This window comes from Ranitomeya variabilis, chromosome 6, assembly GCF_051348905.1.
Source record: "Ranitomeya variabilis isolate aRanVar5 chromosome 6, aRanVar5.hap1, whole genome shotgun sequence".
In the NCBI taxonomy this organism is placed as follows: Eukaryota; Metazoa; Chordata; class Amphibia; order Anura; family Dendrobatidae; genus Ranitomeya; species Ranitomeya variabilis.
In genome coordinates this window covers 496,995,031-497,009,626 of record NC_135237.1, presented here as the reverse complement: position 1 = coordinate 497,009,626, position 14,596 = coordinate 496,995,031, and the positions used below count along the sequence as shown (strand labels likewise).

General features: G+C 45.7%; 1 protein-coding gene across 1 annotated transcript in view; it reads right to left on the bottom strand.

Moving 5' to 3' along the window:
* Window positions 1-14,596, bottom strand: part of WWP1 (WW domain containing E3 ubiquitin protein ligase 1) — a 100,729-nt gene that overhangs the window by 24,198 nt on the left and 61,935 nt on the right. The window contains exons 5-10 of the mRNA XM_077270778.1: window positions 7,468-7,605; window positions 7,327-7,396; window positions 5,497-5,675; window positions 3,664-3,982; window positions 2,097-2,192; window positions 1,384-1,558 (exon numbers count right to left, since the gene is read on the bottom strand). Of these exons, the coding sequence (XP_077126893.1) occupies window positions 1,384-1,558; window positions 2,097-2,192; window positions 3,664-3,982; window positions 5,497-5,675; window positions 7,327-7,396; window positions 7,468-7,605 (977 nt within the window). The remainder of the gene's footprint in view (window positions 1-1,383; window positions 1,559-2,096; window positions 2,193-3,663; window positions 3,983-5,496; window positions 5,676-7,326; window positions 7,397-7,467; window positions 7,606-14,596) is intronic.

Genomic DNA, 14,596 nt, shown 5'->3' with positions numbered 1-14,596 from the left:
CAAGATGCTGTGGTAGCCATGCTGGTTCAGTATGCCTTCAATTTTGAATAAATCCCCAACAGTGTCACCAGCAAAGCACCCCCACACCATCACACCTCCCCCTCCATGCTTCACGGTGGGAACCAGGCATGTAGAGTCCATCCGCTCACCTTTTCTGCATCGCACAAAGACACAGTGGTTGGAACCAAAGATCTCAAATTTGGACTCATCAGACCAAAGCACAGATTTCCACTGGTCTAATGTCCATTCCTTGTGTTTTTTAGCCCAAACAAGTTTCTTCGCTTGTTGCCTGTCCTTAGCAGTGGTTTCCTAGCAGCTATTTTACCATGAAGGCCTGCTGCACAAAGTCTCCTCTTAACAGTTGTTGTAGAGATGTGTCTGCTGCTAGAACTCTGTGTGGCATTGACCTGGTCTCTAATCTGAGCTGCTGTTAACCTGCGATTTCTGAGGCTGGTGACTCGGATAAACTTATCCTCAGAAGCAGAGGTGACTCTTGATCTTCCTTTCCTGGGGCGGTCCTCATGTGAGCCAGTTTCTTTGTAGTGCTTGATGGTTTTTGCCACTGCACTTGGGGACACTTTCAAAGTTTTTCCAATTTTTCGGACTGACTGACCTTCAATTCTTAAAGTAATGATGGCCACTCGTTTTTCTTTACTTAGCTGCTTTTTTCTTGCCATAATACAAATTCTAACAGTCTATTCATTAGGACTATCAGCTGTGTATCCACCAGACTTCTGCACAACACAACTGATGGCCCCAACCCCATTTATAAGGCAAGAAATCCCACTTATTAAACCTGACAGTCACCGAGAATGGTTTTCAATTCACAGGTGTGCCCTATCTCTTGAAGCTCATCAAGAGAATGCCAAGAGTGTGCAAAGCAGTCATCAAAGCAAAAGGTGGCTACTTTGAAGAACCTAGAATATAAGACATAATTTCAGTTGTTTCACACTTTTTTGTTAAGTATATAATTCCACATGTGTTAATTCATAGTTTTGATGCCTTCAGTGTGAATGTACAATTTTCATAGCCATGAAAATACAGAAAAATCTTTAAATGAAATGGTGTGTCCAAACTTTTGGTCTGTACTGTATGTGTAATGTATGTATAATGTGTATATGTATTTATGTGCTGTGTATGTAGATATGTATGAAGTGTGATATGTATGCATGTACGTAGTATATGTGTGTAATGTGTATGTATGTGTGCTATGTAGGTATGTGTGATGTATATATGTGCATGTTTGTGTGTGTGATGTACCGTATATATGCGCGCGTGTGTTCTCTGTATGCCACATGTGACGTCACTATTGCAGTAGTTCTGTGATAGCCGCGTGGCATGATGGTTACGGGTGGCACCAGGGCAGAGGTGGGCTGGCATTACCGAGTAGAGGTATCGCTGGTTGAACTGCTGCATGGCTCCCTGGAGTTGATTGCGCTGTGACTGCCACTGCTCAAAATTTCGAACAGATTCCATGGTAGGTCTCTGCCATGTTGTAGTTCTAGTGTTATGGTCAACATAGTACACCCTGCCACGATCATCTACCCTTCTTTCCCATCTGAAAGCCAAAAAATATATATATTTTAATGCCATTATAGAATAAAAAAAAATATTAGCCACACACATACATAGTAGTATTCTCCTCCACCAACATTGTGCAGAGGGCACCGAGTGCTCTTATCTCCTCGGTCTGCGCAGGGCCGGGGAGCTCCAGGGCCGTCCTGCACAATGCGAGGAGGCAACAATTCTGTAAGTAAATTTTATTTTTTTTACTTTCCTATAATATATATTTACACACGCACATTGTACTGTGCATTAGGCGGATTAATACAGCTATGGAATAAGCAGATTACTAGAACCTAAAGGGCTGGAGATATATCTCTATATACAGGGTAAGCTTGCACTCAAAAACACAAGTGGTGATACTTTATTTTTATCAATTAACAAAATAAAAGTGAATGAAATAAAAAAAACAAAAAAAAAAACCACAAGCGTAAATCAAATCAATATTTGGTGTGACCGCCCCTTGTCACGTCAATTATGATCCCCATGTATTCCCCCCCCCCAAAAAAAAGGGTCAGGTACAAGGGGCTCACCCAGGCGGTAATGGCTGTGGTCGTTCCCATGTTGTAGTCCTTGTGTTGTGATCAACATAATAAGTTCTACCATGAGGATCCTTTCTCTGCTCCCATCTGCAAGGGAAGTGTTAATGGATCATTGCATTCTCAACCAATCAGACGATATGTTTACAGAAATCCATGACAGATCGGGATACTAGGTGTGTGTACATTAATCTCATGGCTTGGTGATCAATTAACATTAGAGATCCAGAGCTTACAGAATACAGACATGGTTTTTTTTTTGCTAAAATCCCTTTTACAATTGGGTTTCATCAAACATTTTTGAGCAGCCGCCTTCTGCAGCCATTGTGTTGTATTATCCATTGCCGGCTGCAGAATGAGTGAAGTAAGAATCCATCAGTGAGCTCTTTGTAACGGGAGCGCACTTCATGCTCATCTACCTTATTCTGAGCTGGTCCCTCTTAATTTATGAGCAGATGAAAGTTGAGCTGAACTGTGGCCATAAATCAGCGTGGAGGAGCTTGGAAGAAGGAAGATGAGGAGTAATAGACTGTCCCGTCAGAACGGGGGTCACTGATGGGATCTCATAACACAAGTGTTGTGCCCGCACGGTAGGACTCCGCTCTGCTGGACGCACTTTCCACTTGTGTTCGCTCAAGGACCATTTTCTTATAGAGGGAAAAACATTAGAAGGAATATAGCAATCTGAGCGCAGGGATAAGATCTCCCCCTGATCGTCCACAAGCTTTAGCGGATATTACTACCCCTTCTGACATTGCTTCTTATAGGTGCTTACAAATTAGCAAAATCCTACTTTTTTTTTTTATTGCCCCAATGAATCTAAAATAAAAAATGAAACCTATTTGATTAAATCATGCTACCGTTTTGTGTCTAAAGTGTTCATGCGGACCGATGCGTTTCCATGGTTACAGACCAATGATGTGTAGTCCAATCCAGCGGTCATACTCCCCTTCCGTCAGCCCCTACATTGTGCTAACATACCATAGAAATGAGAGGAAGCGGTAGGAAACAGAAGCTCAGGAGTATGGCTGCGGGGTCAGACTACACAGGGTCTGTCTGTAGTCTGTTACCATGGAGACACACAGGTCTCTGAAAGTGCTGTACACAAAGTGATAAGAGATTTTCAATGAAGGCAGTGAAGTTTCAAGTGGCCGTGCGTCTTGTACAACATAAGCATCGGCCTTAGACTAGACACTGCAAGAAGCATCAAACTGGGACTTCACGTCAGACACCAGCACAAAGTAACATAAGGAAGAACATAGTGACATGGTGCAAACAGCATCTGCCTCTACCGCTGTATAACTAGGTACCTCAGGAACGGTCTCTGCGGTCTCAGATAGTAATATAACAGGACGGTCACAGCACACAAGGGGTTACATTTACTAGAAATAAAGGAATGCAGCAAAGAAAGGGGCGACCACTAGGAAACCTAACTAGGAAGTGGAGCAAATGAAGAGCGAGCCACCCCTGCACTGCGGACATTGCGGTGATAGGACTGACGGCACGGCCTGCTGGGATCGTTATCGGACTACAAAAGCTGGAAGTGTCAGCGTCCGCATACCCAGATGGCAGGGGCTCCGCAGCGGAGCCAGGCTGCTGTCTCACAGGATCCACAGAGGCAGCCACAGACGATTGCCGGGGCTTTGCAGCTTCAGGGCTGGAGCTGCCAGGAGCAGAGGATGGCACAGAGTCCGTAGCCCTTACAGGGTCAGTGGCGGCACTGGCAGCGGGGGAGCCGCTCTCACAAGTGCCTGGTGCTGCTACGTCTGATGCACTCGCCGTAGAGTCCATGCAGTCTGATATGAGAGATCCCCCAGGAGCTGCTGCAGGGTCATGGCAAGACGGGCTATTGGCTTCTGGTTCAGCAGCTGTGCCATTAACTGGAAAGAAAGAACAGTCAGCATCAGACATAGGCACCAATGAGTCAGCGTGGCCAACGTATACGTGTGCATGGCGATATGGTGTCTATACCACATTCAGCATCATATACAGGCACCAATAGGTCAGCGTGGCCAACGTCTAGGTGTGCATGGCCATATGGTATCTACCACATTCAGCATCATATACAGGCACCAATGAGTCAGCGTGGCCAACGTATACATGGCCATATGGAGACTACCACATTCAACATCAGACATAGGAACCAATAAGTCAGCGTGGCCAACGTATACGTGTGCATGGCGATATGGTGTCTATACCACATTCAGCATCATATACAGGCACCAATAGGTCAGCGTGGCCAACGTCTAGGTGTGCATGGCCATATGATGTCTACCACATTCAGCATCAGATATTGGCACCAATGGGTCAGCGTGGCCAACGTCTACGTGTGCATGGCCATATGGTGTCTACCACATTCAGCATCAGATATTGGCACCAATGGGTCAGCGTGGCCAACGTCTACGTGTGCATGGCCATATGGTGTCTACCACATTCAGCATCAGATATTGGCACCAATGAGTCAGCGTGGCCAACGTCTACATGTGCATAGCATATGGCGTCTGAGCTGTTGCATGGGAAACATGATGTATAACAGTGGTCTACACCACCCAGGACATAAAAATAAAAGACAAATTGCGGAGTGGCCCGCGCTCTGCCGTACAGATGCTGCTTTGTGCTACACAGGGAAACAGGGACCCCACATCCCCAGCCAGGCATTACCACCCCGGCATGTGCTGGAGACCAGAAATGCTAATCCCTAATGCTGCCATCACATGTGAAAGTTAAAGAGGAAGAATTTTAAGCTGTTACAGGACAGATTTTCCTTCTCGGCGACAAGGGAGCTCAGGAAAGCAGCCCCCGATGTGTTTAGACTGAAATTGCTGCATTATTCTGTATTTCACCAGGGAAGAAGCGGGAACTGACAAACAAAAAGGAGGAGAGGTTCCTGTCTGACGGTGTGATCAGTCGGCAGCACTGTAATAACACAGATCTAAGGCACATGACCCCCATCATCCTATACCACATACAACCCGGACCTGGCAGAACACAATGGGGGATCTAGAACCGGCACATTGTTTTCTTTCATCGTGATCATGCCGGCGTCACACGCCTGAGCATAATTCTGGATTGGGTAGGTGTCGGCCATTACTTTAAAGAAATAAACCAGTCAGCAGAAAGTATACACAGGGAAGTATTAGGGTGTGAATGGGTTAAACCAGGCCTTGTGCCAGCATATAAAAGCCAGTGCTGTAAGTCGAACCTCTGTAGTCCGCACTCTTGTGACTGGTAGCAAAGCCAAGAGGAGTTTATTCCGTAACCCACCATTAAGGTGCTGCGCTCATTCACTCCGCACACTTCCTCCACATCAATAAGCCGCCGCACCGCTCAGCGCGGCTGGCCGGGACGTAGAGTTTACAGCAAGCATGCGAGAAACTGAGAAATCAGTGCCTACCAGTTCTGGTGCCAGCCTGTGCAGTACGTGGATTTAGTGCTGGTGTATTTTTGGGTCTGGCTGCAACGTGAGAAGGGGAGCGAGTGCCGTCTCCGTTTGCTATTTGTGCATTGATGGCATTCTGCTCGGTGTAACTGGAGGGGGTTTCATTCGTTGTCCCATTGGGAACGTCGCTAGATCTTCAAAGGGGATAGAAAAGAACAATATTCATTTACGTCAAGTGATCTGTATATAAACAGAGCGTGAAAGCTGAGAACCAAGAGAACGTGTACTGGAGAGCCGCCAGCCCAAAGGTTCACTCATGAAAGACGACTATGATTAAAGGGGTACTGCCAGCCGGACAAGTGGCAGCCTACCCACAAGTATGGGGACAACTTGCTGATCGCTCGGGATCCGTATGGGGACCATCAAACTTCCCAAGAACGGGGCTCTAAAAATAACAAGTGTTTGCCACCGCGCCAGTCCCATAGACAATGAATGAAGTGACGGCAAACATTAGCGGTCATCACTCCATTGTGACACATGATTTCAGAGCCCCAATCTCAGGATCACTGACGGTCCCAGTGTTCAGACCCTCAGCGATGAGCTGTGGATAGGCGATAACTTGCCACTTTGGAAATCAACCTTTAAGGCGTCAGTCACACAGCTCCCTTTTTTTTTTTAATGTGCAACCTAGTAGTGCATTTAGCCTTTACATAAGTTACGATAGTACCCTTCCCTAACAGCACGGTGCAGCCTTCTGACGCTGAGAACATTATTATCCCAGATTTACAAGGAGCTGAACTATGGCAAGTTGTCAAAAAAGGGTGTTGGGAGCTTGTTAAAGGGGCATGACCAGAATAATTTTTATAACACAAGTGTTTAAAAATTGTTTTACAGCATAAAAAAAGTCTTTCATTTGCCCACCCCCTTGGTGACACTGCTAATAATTTGTTGCACTGGTGGTGGGCTTTGGTCAGAGTAAGTCTCCTTCCACCTCTGGCAGGGAAAGCTCTGGTCCTTTCTGTGCAAGCAGGGCAGAAAGTTATATCTGCTGGAAACTCTGCAGGGAACATAGGATCACTATACAGGGACATGGCTGTGCAGATCGTGACTGAGCATGTGTGACCAGCAGTACGCAGCTCATTAGGTGGACGTGCACATTAATATACACTGTTAACATTAGGGGGCGCCACACGTTTCCCTGTCTACTCCCTTTCTATTAGGCTGGGACCAACACCGTAGCCCCCTTGCTTGCTAACAACGTGACTCCTGAGGAATTTTGGACACAGTTTCTTGCCACCCAGCAACAAGAAGGATAGGGCCAACCAGGCCACCCTTGTATGGCATGTAGGGCAGCTCATTACTAAACATGCTCCAGCATCACCAGCATTGTCCGGGGATGACAAGCATTATATAATTATAGTGACCTCTAGAAAGTGTGTAATTAGCCATTATTGTGCTCATTAGTGATGAGCAAGGGGAGCGTGTAAGGTGTTATCTGAGCATGCTCATGTGCTAAGAGTGTCTATGTCGTGCTCAAATAATATATGTTTAAGTCCCCACGGCTGCATGTCTCGTGGCTGTTCGACAGCAGCAACACATGCAGGGATTGCCCATTTGTTAGTTAACCCCTGCATGTGTTGCGGCTGTCTGACAGCGGTGAGACATGCAGCCGTGGGGACTCAAACATTATTTGAGCACCCCGAAGACACTCGGCTAGCACATGAGCATGCTCAGATAACACCTTATCCCAGCACATTCGCTCACAGCTAGTGCTGATACGTGAAGCATCAGTCCTCTAGATGCTCTTATACTGTGAGCAGCCATTATAGCAGTAAGCACACCTACCCCGCTCTACCGTCTGATGAACACTCTCCTCCATGTTCACGGATTGCATCGCCATTTTGCTGGATTTCTACTAAAAATACAAAGAAAAATGGTGAAGGGTTCGGCCACATCTAGTGATGGAGTCACGCACGGATTACTTACTGGGTGCTGGGGAATTGCACGCTGGCAGGGACTCTGCTTCTACACTTAGCCCGTCTAAAATGACGGTCAGCTCGCCAGTCTGGACTGTGCCATGCTTGCCATCCAGTGACAGCTTCAACTGCTCTTTCACTCTTTCCACTATTGGGGGGAAAGAAATATTAAAAGGGATTTTCCAGATCAGCATTTATTTATTTTTACAAAAAATGTCTATTTTCTTTAGAAAATATGTGATGAATCCCCATCATTGTGCTACTTGTAACCAGGGCTGTGGAGTTGGAGCCCATTTTAGTGGAGTCAGAGTCATGGAAATTGAGGAGTCGGAGGTTTGGCTTAGCGACTCCACAGCCCTGCTTGTAACACGTGGTCACCAGTGTGCAGGCGCCAGATGTCTCCCGCAATGCTAAGCAGTGGTGTTCTTTTCTGATCCATGGTGGCAGTGTAAATACGGTTCACATTATTGCTTGCTCTGTGGATGTCTGTTGTGAATTCTGTTTTTGGGCTCCCTCTGGTGGCTACTGGTGGTACTGGTTGACTTTGGTCTTATGTTTCCAGTGCACCTGTTTTCATCAGGAAATTGGGAGTTTCCTATTTAGTCTGGCTTCTCAGTCCCTCTAGTGCCGGCAATCAATGTTACCAGAGCATCTCTGTTGCTTGCTACCTGCTCCAAGTCTGCAATTCAGCTAAGTTGCATCTTTGGCTTTTTTTGTGTTTGTTTTGTCCAGCATGCATTTATATTTCTTGTGCTGCTGGAAGCTCTAGTGATCTGAAATTACTACTCCGGTGTCATGAGTTGATAACGGAGTTAAGGTAGTTTCAGGATGGCTGCTTAGGGTTTTGAGGTAACCGCGAAGTCCTCTTTTGTATTTTCATCTATCTAGTCAGAGGGCCTCACTTTGCTGAAACTATATTCATACTGGGGAAAAGCAGAAGTCCAGCGTGGGTGATGTCCATAAAAAATACCTTTTATTCCATTTTTGTTAAAAAGCACATAAATCCAAAGTCCATCTTCATATCCATAGACACAAAAACGGGTGATTCATACCAGTGACAGTCACAGGCTTAAAGTGCATTAAAATCAAACGCGTTTCAACGGTCGTGCCGCCTTACTCATTGTGATCACAATGAGTAAGGCGGCACGACCGTTGAAACGCGTTTGATTTTAATGCACTTTAAGCCTGTGACTGTCACTGGTATGAATCACCCGTTTTTGTGTCTATGGATATGAAGATGGACTTTGGATTTATGTGCTTTTTAACAAAAATGGAATAAAAGGTATTTTTTATGGACATCACCCACGCTGGACTTCTGCTTTTCCTTCGTACTACTTGCAGCACTGCATGATCCGTGCGCTGGGACTGAGAGGAGGTGAGCTGATCTTCGTTGCTTTTTATATTCATACTGCGTTTGTGTTTTCCTCTTACCTAACCGTTATTACATGTGGGGGGGCTACTATAACTTTTGGGGTTTCCCTGGAGGCAAGCCAGGTCTGTGAATTCCTCTTCTAGGGGTAGTTAGCTCTCCGGCTGGCGCGAGGTGTCTAGAGATCAACGTAGGCACACCCCCTGGCTACTTCTATTTGCGTGTTAGGTTCAGCATCGCGGTTACCTGAGTTACCATCTTCCTAGAGCTAGTCCGTTTTTGCCCATGTCCCTGCCATTGGGAATCATGACAGTATTGCCGGCCATAATGTATTAAAGGTATTGGCTAAAGAAGGAGAGAAAAAAAGAAGTTTGACACTTTTTTTTTTTTTTACTCAGAGGTTCTGTCTAGCCATAATTGCAATCTGCTGTTTTTTGGGTTTTTTTCCTCTCCTCTTAACCCCTGAATGGCTCCCTGAGGCCCTGTATTGATTATCGCCTGTTGAATAAGATTACAGTCAAATACCAGTATCCTTTGCCACTATTGACTGATTTATTTGCTCGTATTAAAGGGGCAAAGTGGTTCTCTAAGGTTGATCTTCGGGGTGCGTATAATTTGGTGCGGATTAAGCAGGGAGATGAGTGGAAAAGTGCATTTAATACGCCCGAGGGCCATTTTGAGTATTTGGTAATGCCTTTTGGTCTTTCTAATGCTCCTTCAGTCTTTCAGTCCTTTATGCACGATATTTTCCGTAAATACCTGGATAAATTTATGATTGTGTATTTGGATGATATTTTGATTTTTTCGGATGACTGGGAGTCGCATGTTCAACAGGTTAGGAAGGTTTTTCAGGTTTTGCGGTCCAATTCTCTGTTTGTAAAGGGCTCAAAGTGTATCTTTGGGGTTCAGAAGATTTCCTTTTTGGGGTATATTTTTTCCCCTTCTTCTGTTGAGATGGATCCTGTCAAGGTTCGGGCTATTTGTGATTGGACGCAGCCTACTTCCCTGAAGAGTCTTCAGAAGTTCTTGGGCTTTGCTAATTTCTATCGTCGATTTATAACTGGGTTTTCAAGTGTTGCTAAACCTCTGACTGATTTGACTAAGAAGGGTGCTGATGTTCCCAATTGGTCCTCTGCGGCTGTGGAGGCCTTTCGGGAGCTTAAGCGCCGCTTTTCCTCTGCCCCTGTGTTGCGCCAGCCTGATGTTTCGCACCCTTTTCAGGTCGAGGTTGATGCTTCCGAGATTGGAGCGGGGGCGGTTTTGTCGCAGAGAAGTCCCGATTGCTCAGTGATGAGACCATGTGCATTCTTCTCTCGAAAGTTTTCGCCCGCCGAGCGAAATTATGATGTCGGCAATCGGGAGCTCTTGGCTATGAAGTGGGCATTTGAGGAGTGGCGTCATTGGCTTGAGGGTGCTAGACATCAGGTGGTGGTCTTGACTGATCACAAGAATCTGATTTACCTTGAGTCCGCCAGGCGTCTGAATCCTAGACAGGCGCGCTGGTCATTGTTTTTCTCTCGGTTTAATTTTGTGGTTTCATACTTGCCGGGCTCGAAAAATGTGAAGGCAGATGCTCTTTCTAGGAGTTTTGAGCCTGACTCCTCTGGTGATTCTGAGCCTACGGGTATCCTTAAGGATGGAGTGATTTTGTCTGCTGTCTCCCCAGACTTGCGACGTGCTTTGCAGGAGTTTCAGACTGATAAGCCTGATCGTTGTCCGTCTGGGAAATTGTTTGTTCCAGATGAGTGGACCAGTAGAGTCATCTCAGAGGTTCATTCTTCTGTGTTGGCGGGCCACCCTGGAATTTTTGGTACCAGAGATTTGGTGGCCAGGTCCTTCTGGTGGCCTTCCCTGTCTCGGGATGTGCGTACCTTTGTACAGTCTTGTGATGTTTGTGCTCGGGCCAAGCCTTGCTGTTCTCGGGCTAGTGGATTGTTGTTGTCCTTGCCTATTCCGAAGAGGCCGTGGACGCACATCTCTATGGACTTTATCTGGGATCTCCCGGTTTCTCAGAAAATGTCTGTCATTTGGGTGGTGTGTGACCGTTTTTCTAAGATGGTTCATTTGGTACCCTTGCCCAAATTGCCTTCTTCATCGGAGTTGGTTCCTTTATTTTTTCAGAATGTGGTTCGCTTGCATGGTATCCCGGAAAACATCGTGTCTGACAGAGGATCTCAATTTGTGTCTAGGTTCTGGCGAGCATTCTGTGCCAGGATGGGCATTGATTTGTCTTTTTCATCTGCGTTCCATCCTCAGACTAATGGCCAGACGGAGCGAACTAATCAGACTTTGGAGACTTATTTGAGGTGTTTTGTGTCTGCTGATCAGGATGATTGGGTCGCCTTTTTGCCGTTGGCAGAGTTTGCCCTCAATAATCGGGCCAGTTCTGCTACTCTGGTTTCTCCTTTCTTTTGCAATTCAGGGTTTCACCCTCGTTTTTCGTCTGGTCAGGTGGAGTCTTCGGATTGTCCTGGAGTGGATTCTGTGGTGGATAGACTGCACCGGATTTGGAGTCATGTGGTGGACAATTTGAAGTTGTCTCAGGAGAAGACTCAGCAGTTTGCTAATCGTCATCGTCGTGTGGGTCATCATCTCCGTGTTGGAGACTTGGTGTGGTTGTCTTCTCGCTTTGTCCCTATGAAGGTCTCTTCTCCTAAGTTCAAACCTCGGTTCATAGGTCCTTATAAGATTTTGGAGATTCTTAATCCTGTATCTTTTCGTTTGGACCTTCCAGCATCTTTCACCATTCATAATGTCTTCCATAGGTCGTTGTTGCGGAGGTACGAGGTACCGGTTGTTCCTTCTGTTGAGCCTCCTGCTCCTGTGCTGGTGGAGGGTGAATTGGAGTATGTTGTGGAGAAGATTTTGGACTCTCGTATTTCCAGACGGAGACTTCAATATCTGGTTAAATGGAAGGGATACGGTCAGGAGGATAATTCTTGGGTGACTGCCTCTGATGTTCATGCCTCTGATTTGGTTCGCGCCTTTCATAGGGCGCATCCAGATCGCCCTGGTGGTTCTCATGAGGGTTCGGTGCCCCCTCCTTAAGGGGGGGGTACTGTTGTGAATTCTGTTTTTGGGCTCCCTCTGGTGGCTACTGGTGGTACTGGTTGACTTTGGTCTTATGTTTCCAGTGCACCTGTTTTCATCAGGAAATTGGGAGTTTCCTATTTAGTCTGGCTTCTCAGTCACTCTAGTGCCGGCAATCAATGTTACCAGAGCATCTCTGTTTCTTGCTACCTGCTCCAAGTCTGCAATTCAGCTAAGTTGAATCTTTGGCTTTTTTTGTGTTTGTTTTGTCCAGCATGCATTTATATTTCTTGTGCTGCTGGAAGCTCTAGTGATCTGAAATTACTACTCCGGTGTCATGAGTTGATAACGGAGTTAAGGTAGTTTCAGGATGGCTGCTTAGGGTTTTGAGGTAACCGCGAAGTCCTCTTTTGTATTTTCATCTATCTAGTCAGAGGGCCTCACTTTGCTGAAACTATATTCATACTGCGTTTGTGTTTTCCTCTTACCTAACCGTTATTACATGTGGGGGGGCTACTATAACTTTTGGGGTTTCCCTGGAGGCAAGCCAGGTCTGTGAATTCCTCTTCTAGGGGTAGTTAGCTCTCCGGCTGGCGCGAGGTGTCTAGAGATCAACGTAGGCACACCCCCTGGCTACTTCTATTTGCGTGTTAGGTTCAGCATTGCGGTTACCTGAGTTACCATCTTCCTAGAGCTAGTCCGTTTTTGCCCATGTCCCTGCCATTGGGAATCATGACAGATATCATGAGAGCAGGTTATGACGGTCCGGCCATATAAATGATATGTTTGCCCCCCGAGCCCCCTCTCCTATTACCAGGTACACATAGCCTGGCCGATCAACAATTATTTTATTACAGGGAGGGCTATTGGGTATGACGGACATATTGGTGTCATTCATTTTCAGTAGTCAGCCAACTGAACCCAAAATGTCTCTAATGGGCTCGGAAAGATTAAATGTAATCTGTCAACACAGAGCCTGCAGGAAACATGGAGAACAGTATGAAGAACTGAGCAGATCAATATATAAGTTTGTGGGGAAAGACTCAGCCCAATTTGTATTTTCCTCATTGACACTGTGTGCAGAATTATTAGGCGAGTTGTATTTGGATCACATGATACTTTTTATACATGTTGTCCTACTCCAAGCTGTTCAGGATTGAGAGCCAACTACCAATTAAGTAAATCAGGTGATGTGCATCTCTGTAATGAGGAGGGGTGTTATCTAATGACATCAAAACCCTATATAAGGGGTGCTTAATTATTAGGCAACTTCCTTTCCTTTGGCAAAATGGGTCAGAAGAGAGATTTAACGGGCTCTGAAAAGTCCAAAATTGTGAGATGTCTTGCAGAGGGATGCAGCAGTCTTGAAATTGCCAAACTTTTGAAGCGTGATCACCGAACAATCAAGCGTTTCATGGCAAATAGCCAACAGGGTCGCAAGAAGCGAGTTGGGCAAAAAAGGCGCAAGATAACTGCCCATGAATTGAGGAAAATCAAGCGTGAAGCTGCCAAGATGCCATTTGCCACCAGTTTTGCCATATTTCAGAGCTGCAACGTTACTGGAGTAACAAAAAGCACAAGGTGTGCGATACTCAGGGACATGGCCAAGGTAAGGAAGGCTGAAAAACGACCACCTTTGAACAAGAAACATAAGATATTTCTTGGCCCAGTCTTGACATTTTATCTTAACACTGACTTTTCAAAGGTTTTATGGACTGATGAAATGAGAGTGACCCTTGATGGGCCAGATGGATGGGCCAGAGGCTGGATCAGTAAAGGGCAGAGAGCTCCACTCCGACTCAGACGCCAGCAAGGTGGAGGTGGGGTACTGGTATGGGCGGTATCAAAGATGAACTTGTGGGACCTTTTCGGGTTGAGGATGGAGTGAAGCTCAACTCCCAGACCTACTGCCAGTTTCTGGAAGACAACTTCTTCAAGCAGTGGTACAGGAAGAAGTCGGTATCGTTCAAGAAAAACATGATTTTCATGCAGGACAATGCTCCATCACATGCCTCCAACTACTCCACAGCGTGGCTGGCCAGTAAAGGTCTCAAAGAAGAAAACAAAATGACATGGCCCCCTTGTTCACCTGATCTGAACCCCATAGAGAACCTGTGGTCCCTCATAAAATGTGAGATCTACAGGGAGGGAAAACAGTACAGCTCTCGGAACAGTGTCTGGGAGGCTGTGGTGGCTGCTGCACCAATGTTGGTCGTAAACAGATCAAGCAACTGACAATCTATGGATGGAGGGTTGTTGAGTGTCATCATAAAGAATGGTGGCTTTATTGGTCACTAATTTTTTGGGTTTTGTTTTTGCATGTCAGAAATGTTTATTTCTAAATTGTGTGCAGTGATATTGGTTTACCTGGTGAAAATAAACAAGTGAGATGGGAATATATTTGGTTTTTATTAAGTTGCCTAATAATTCTGCACAGTATTAGGAGGATATCTGTTTGTGCAGGTAACTAAGATAGCCAAATATAAAAAAAAACCACTCCAACTTCCAAAAATATTAAACTTTGATATTTCTGAGTCTTTTGGGTTGATTGAGAACATAGTTGTTGGATCAATAATAAAAATAATCCTCTAAAATACAACTTGCCTAATAATTCTGCACGCAGTGTAGATCTGTACTCCATGCTTAGGAGTCCAGTGGGCGGTCCTCACCAGTGTGACAGCCTTTTGTGTATAACCATGCAGAAAGAGGTTACCTGTCACTCTATCAAGTAGCTGGAGTG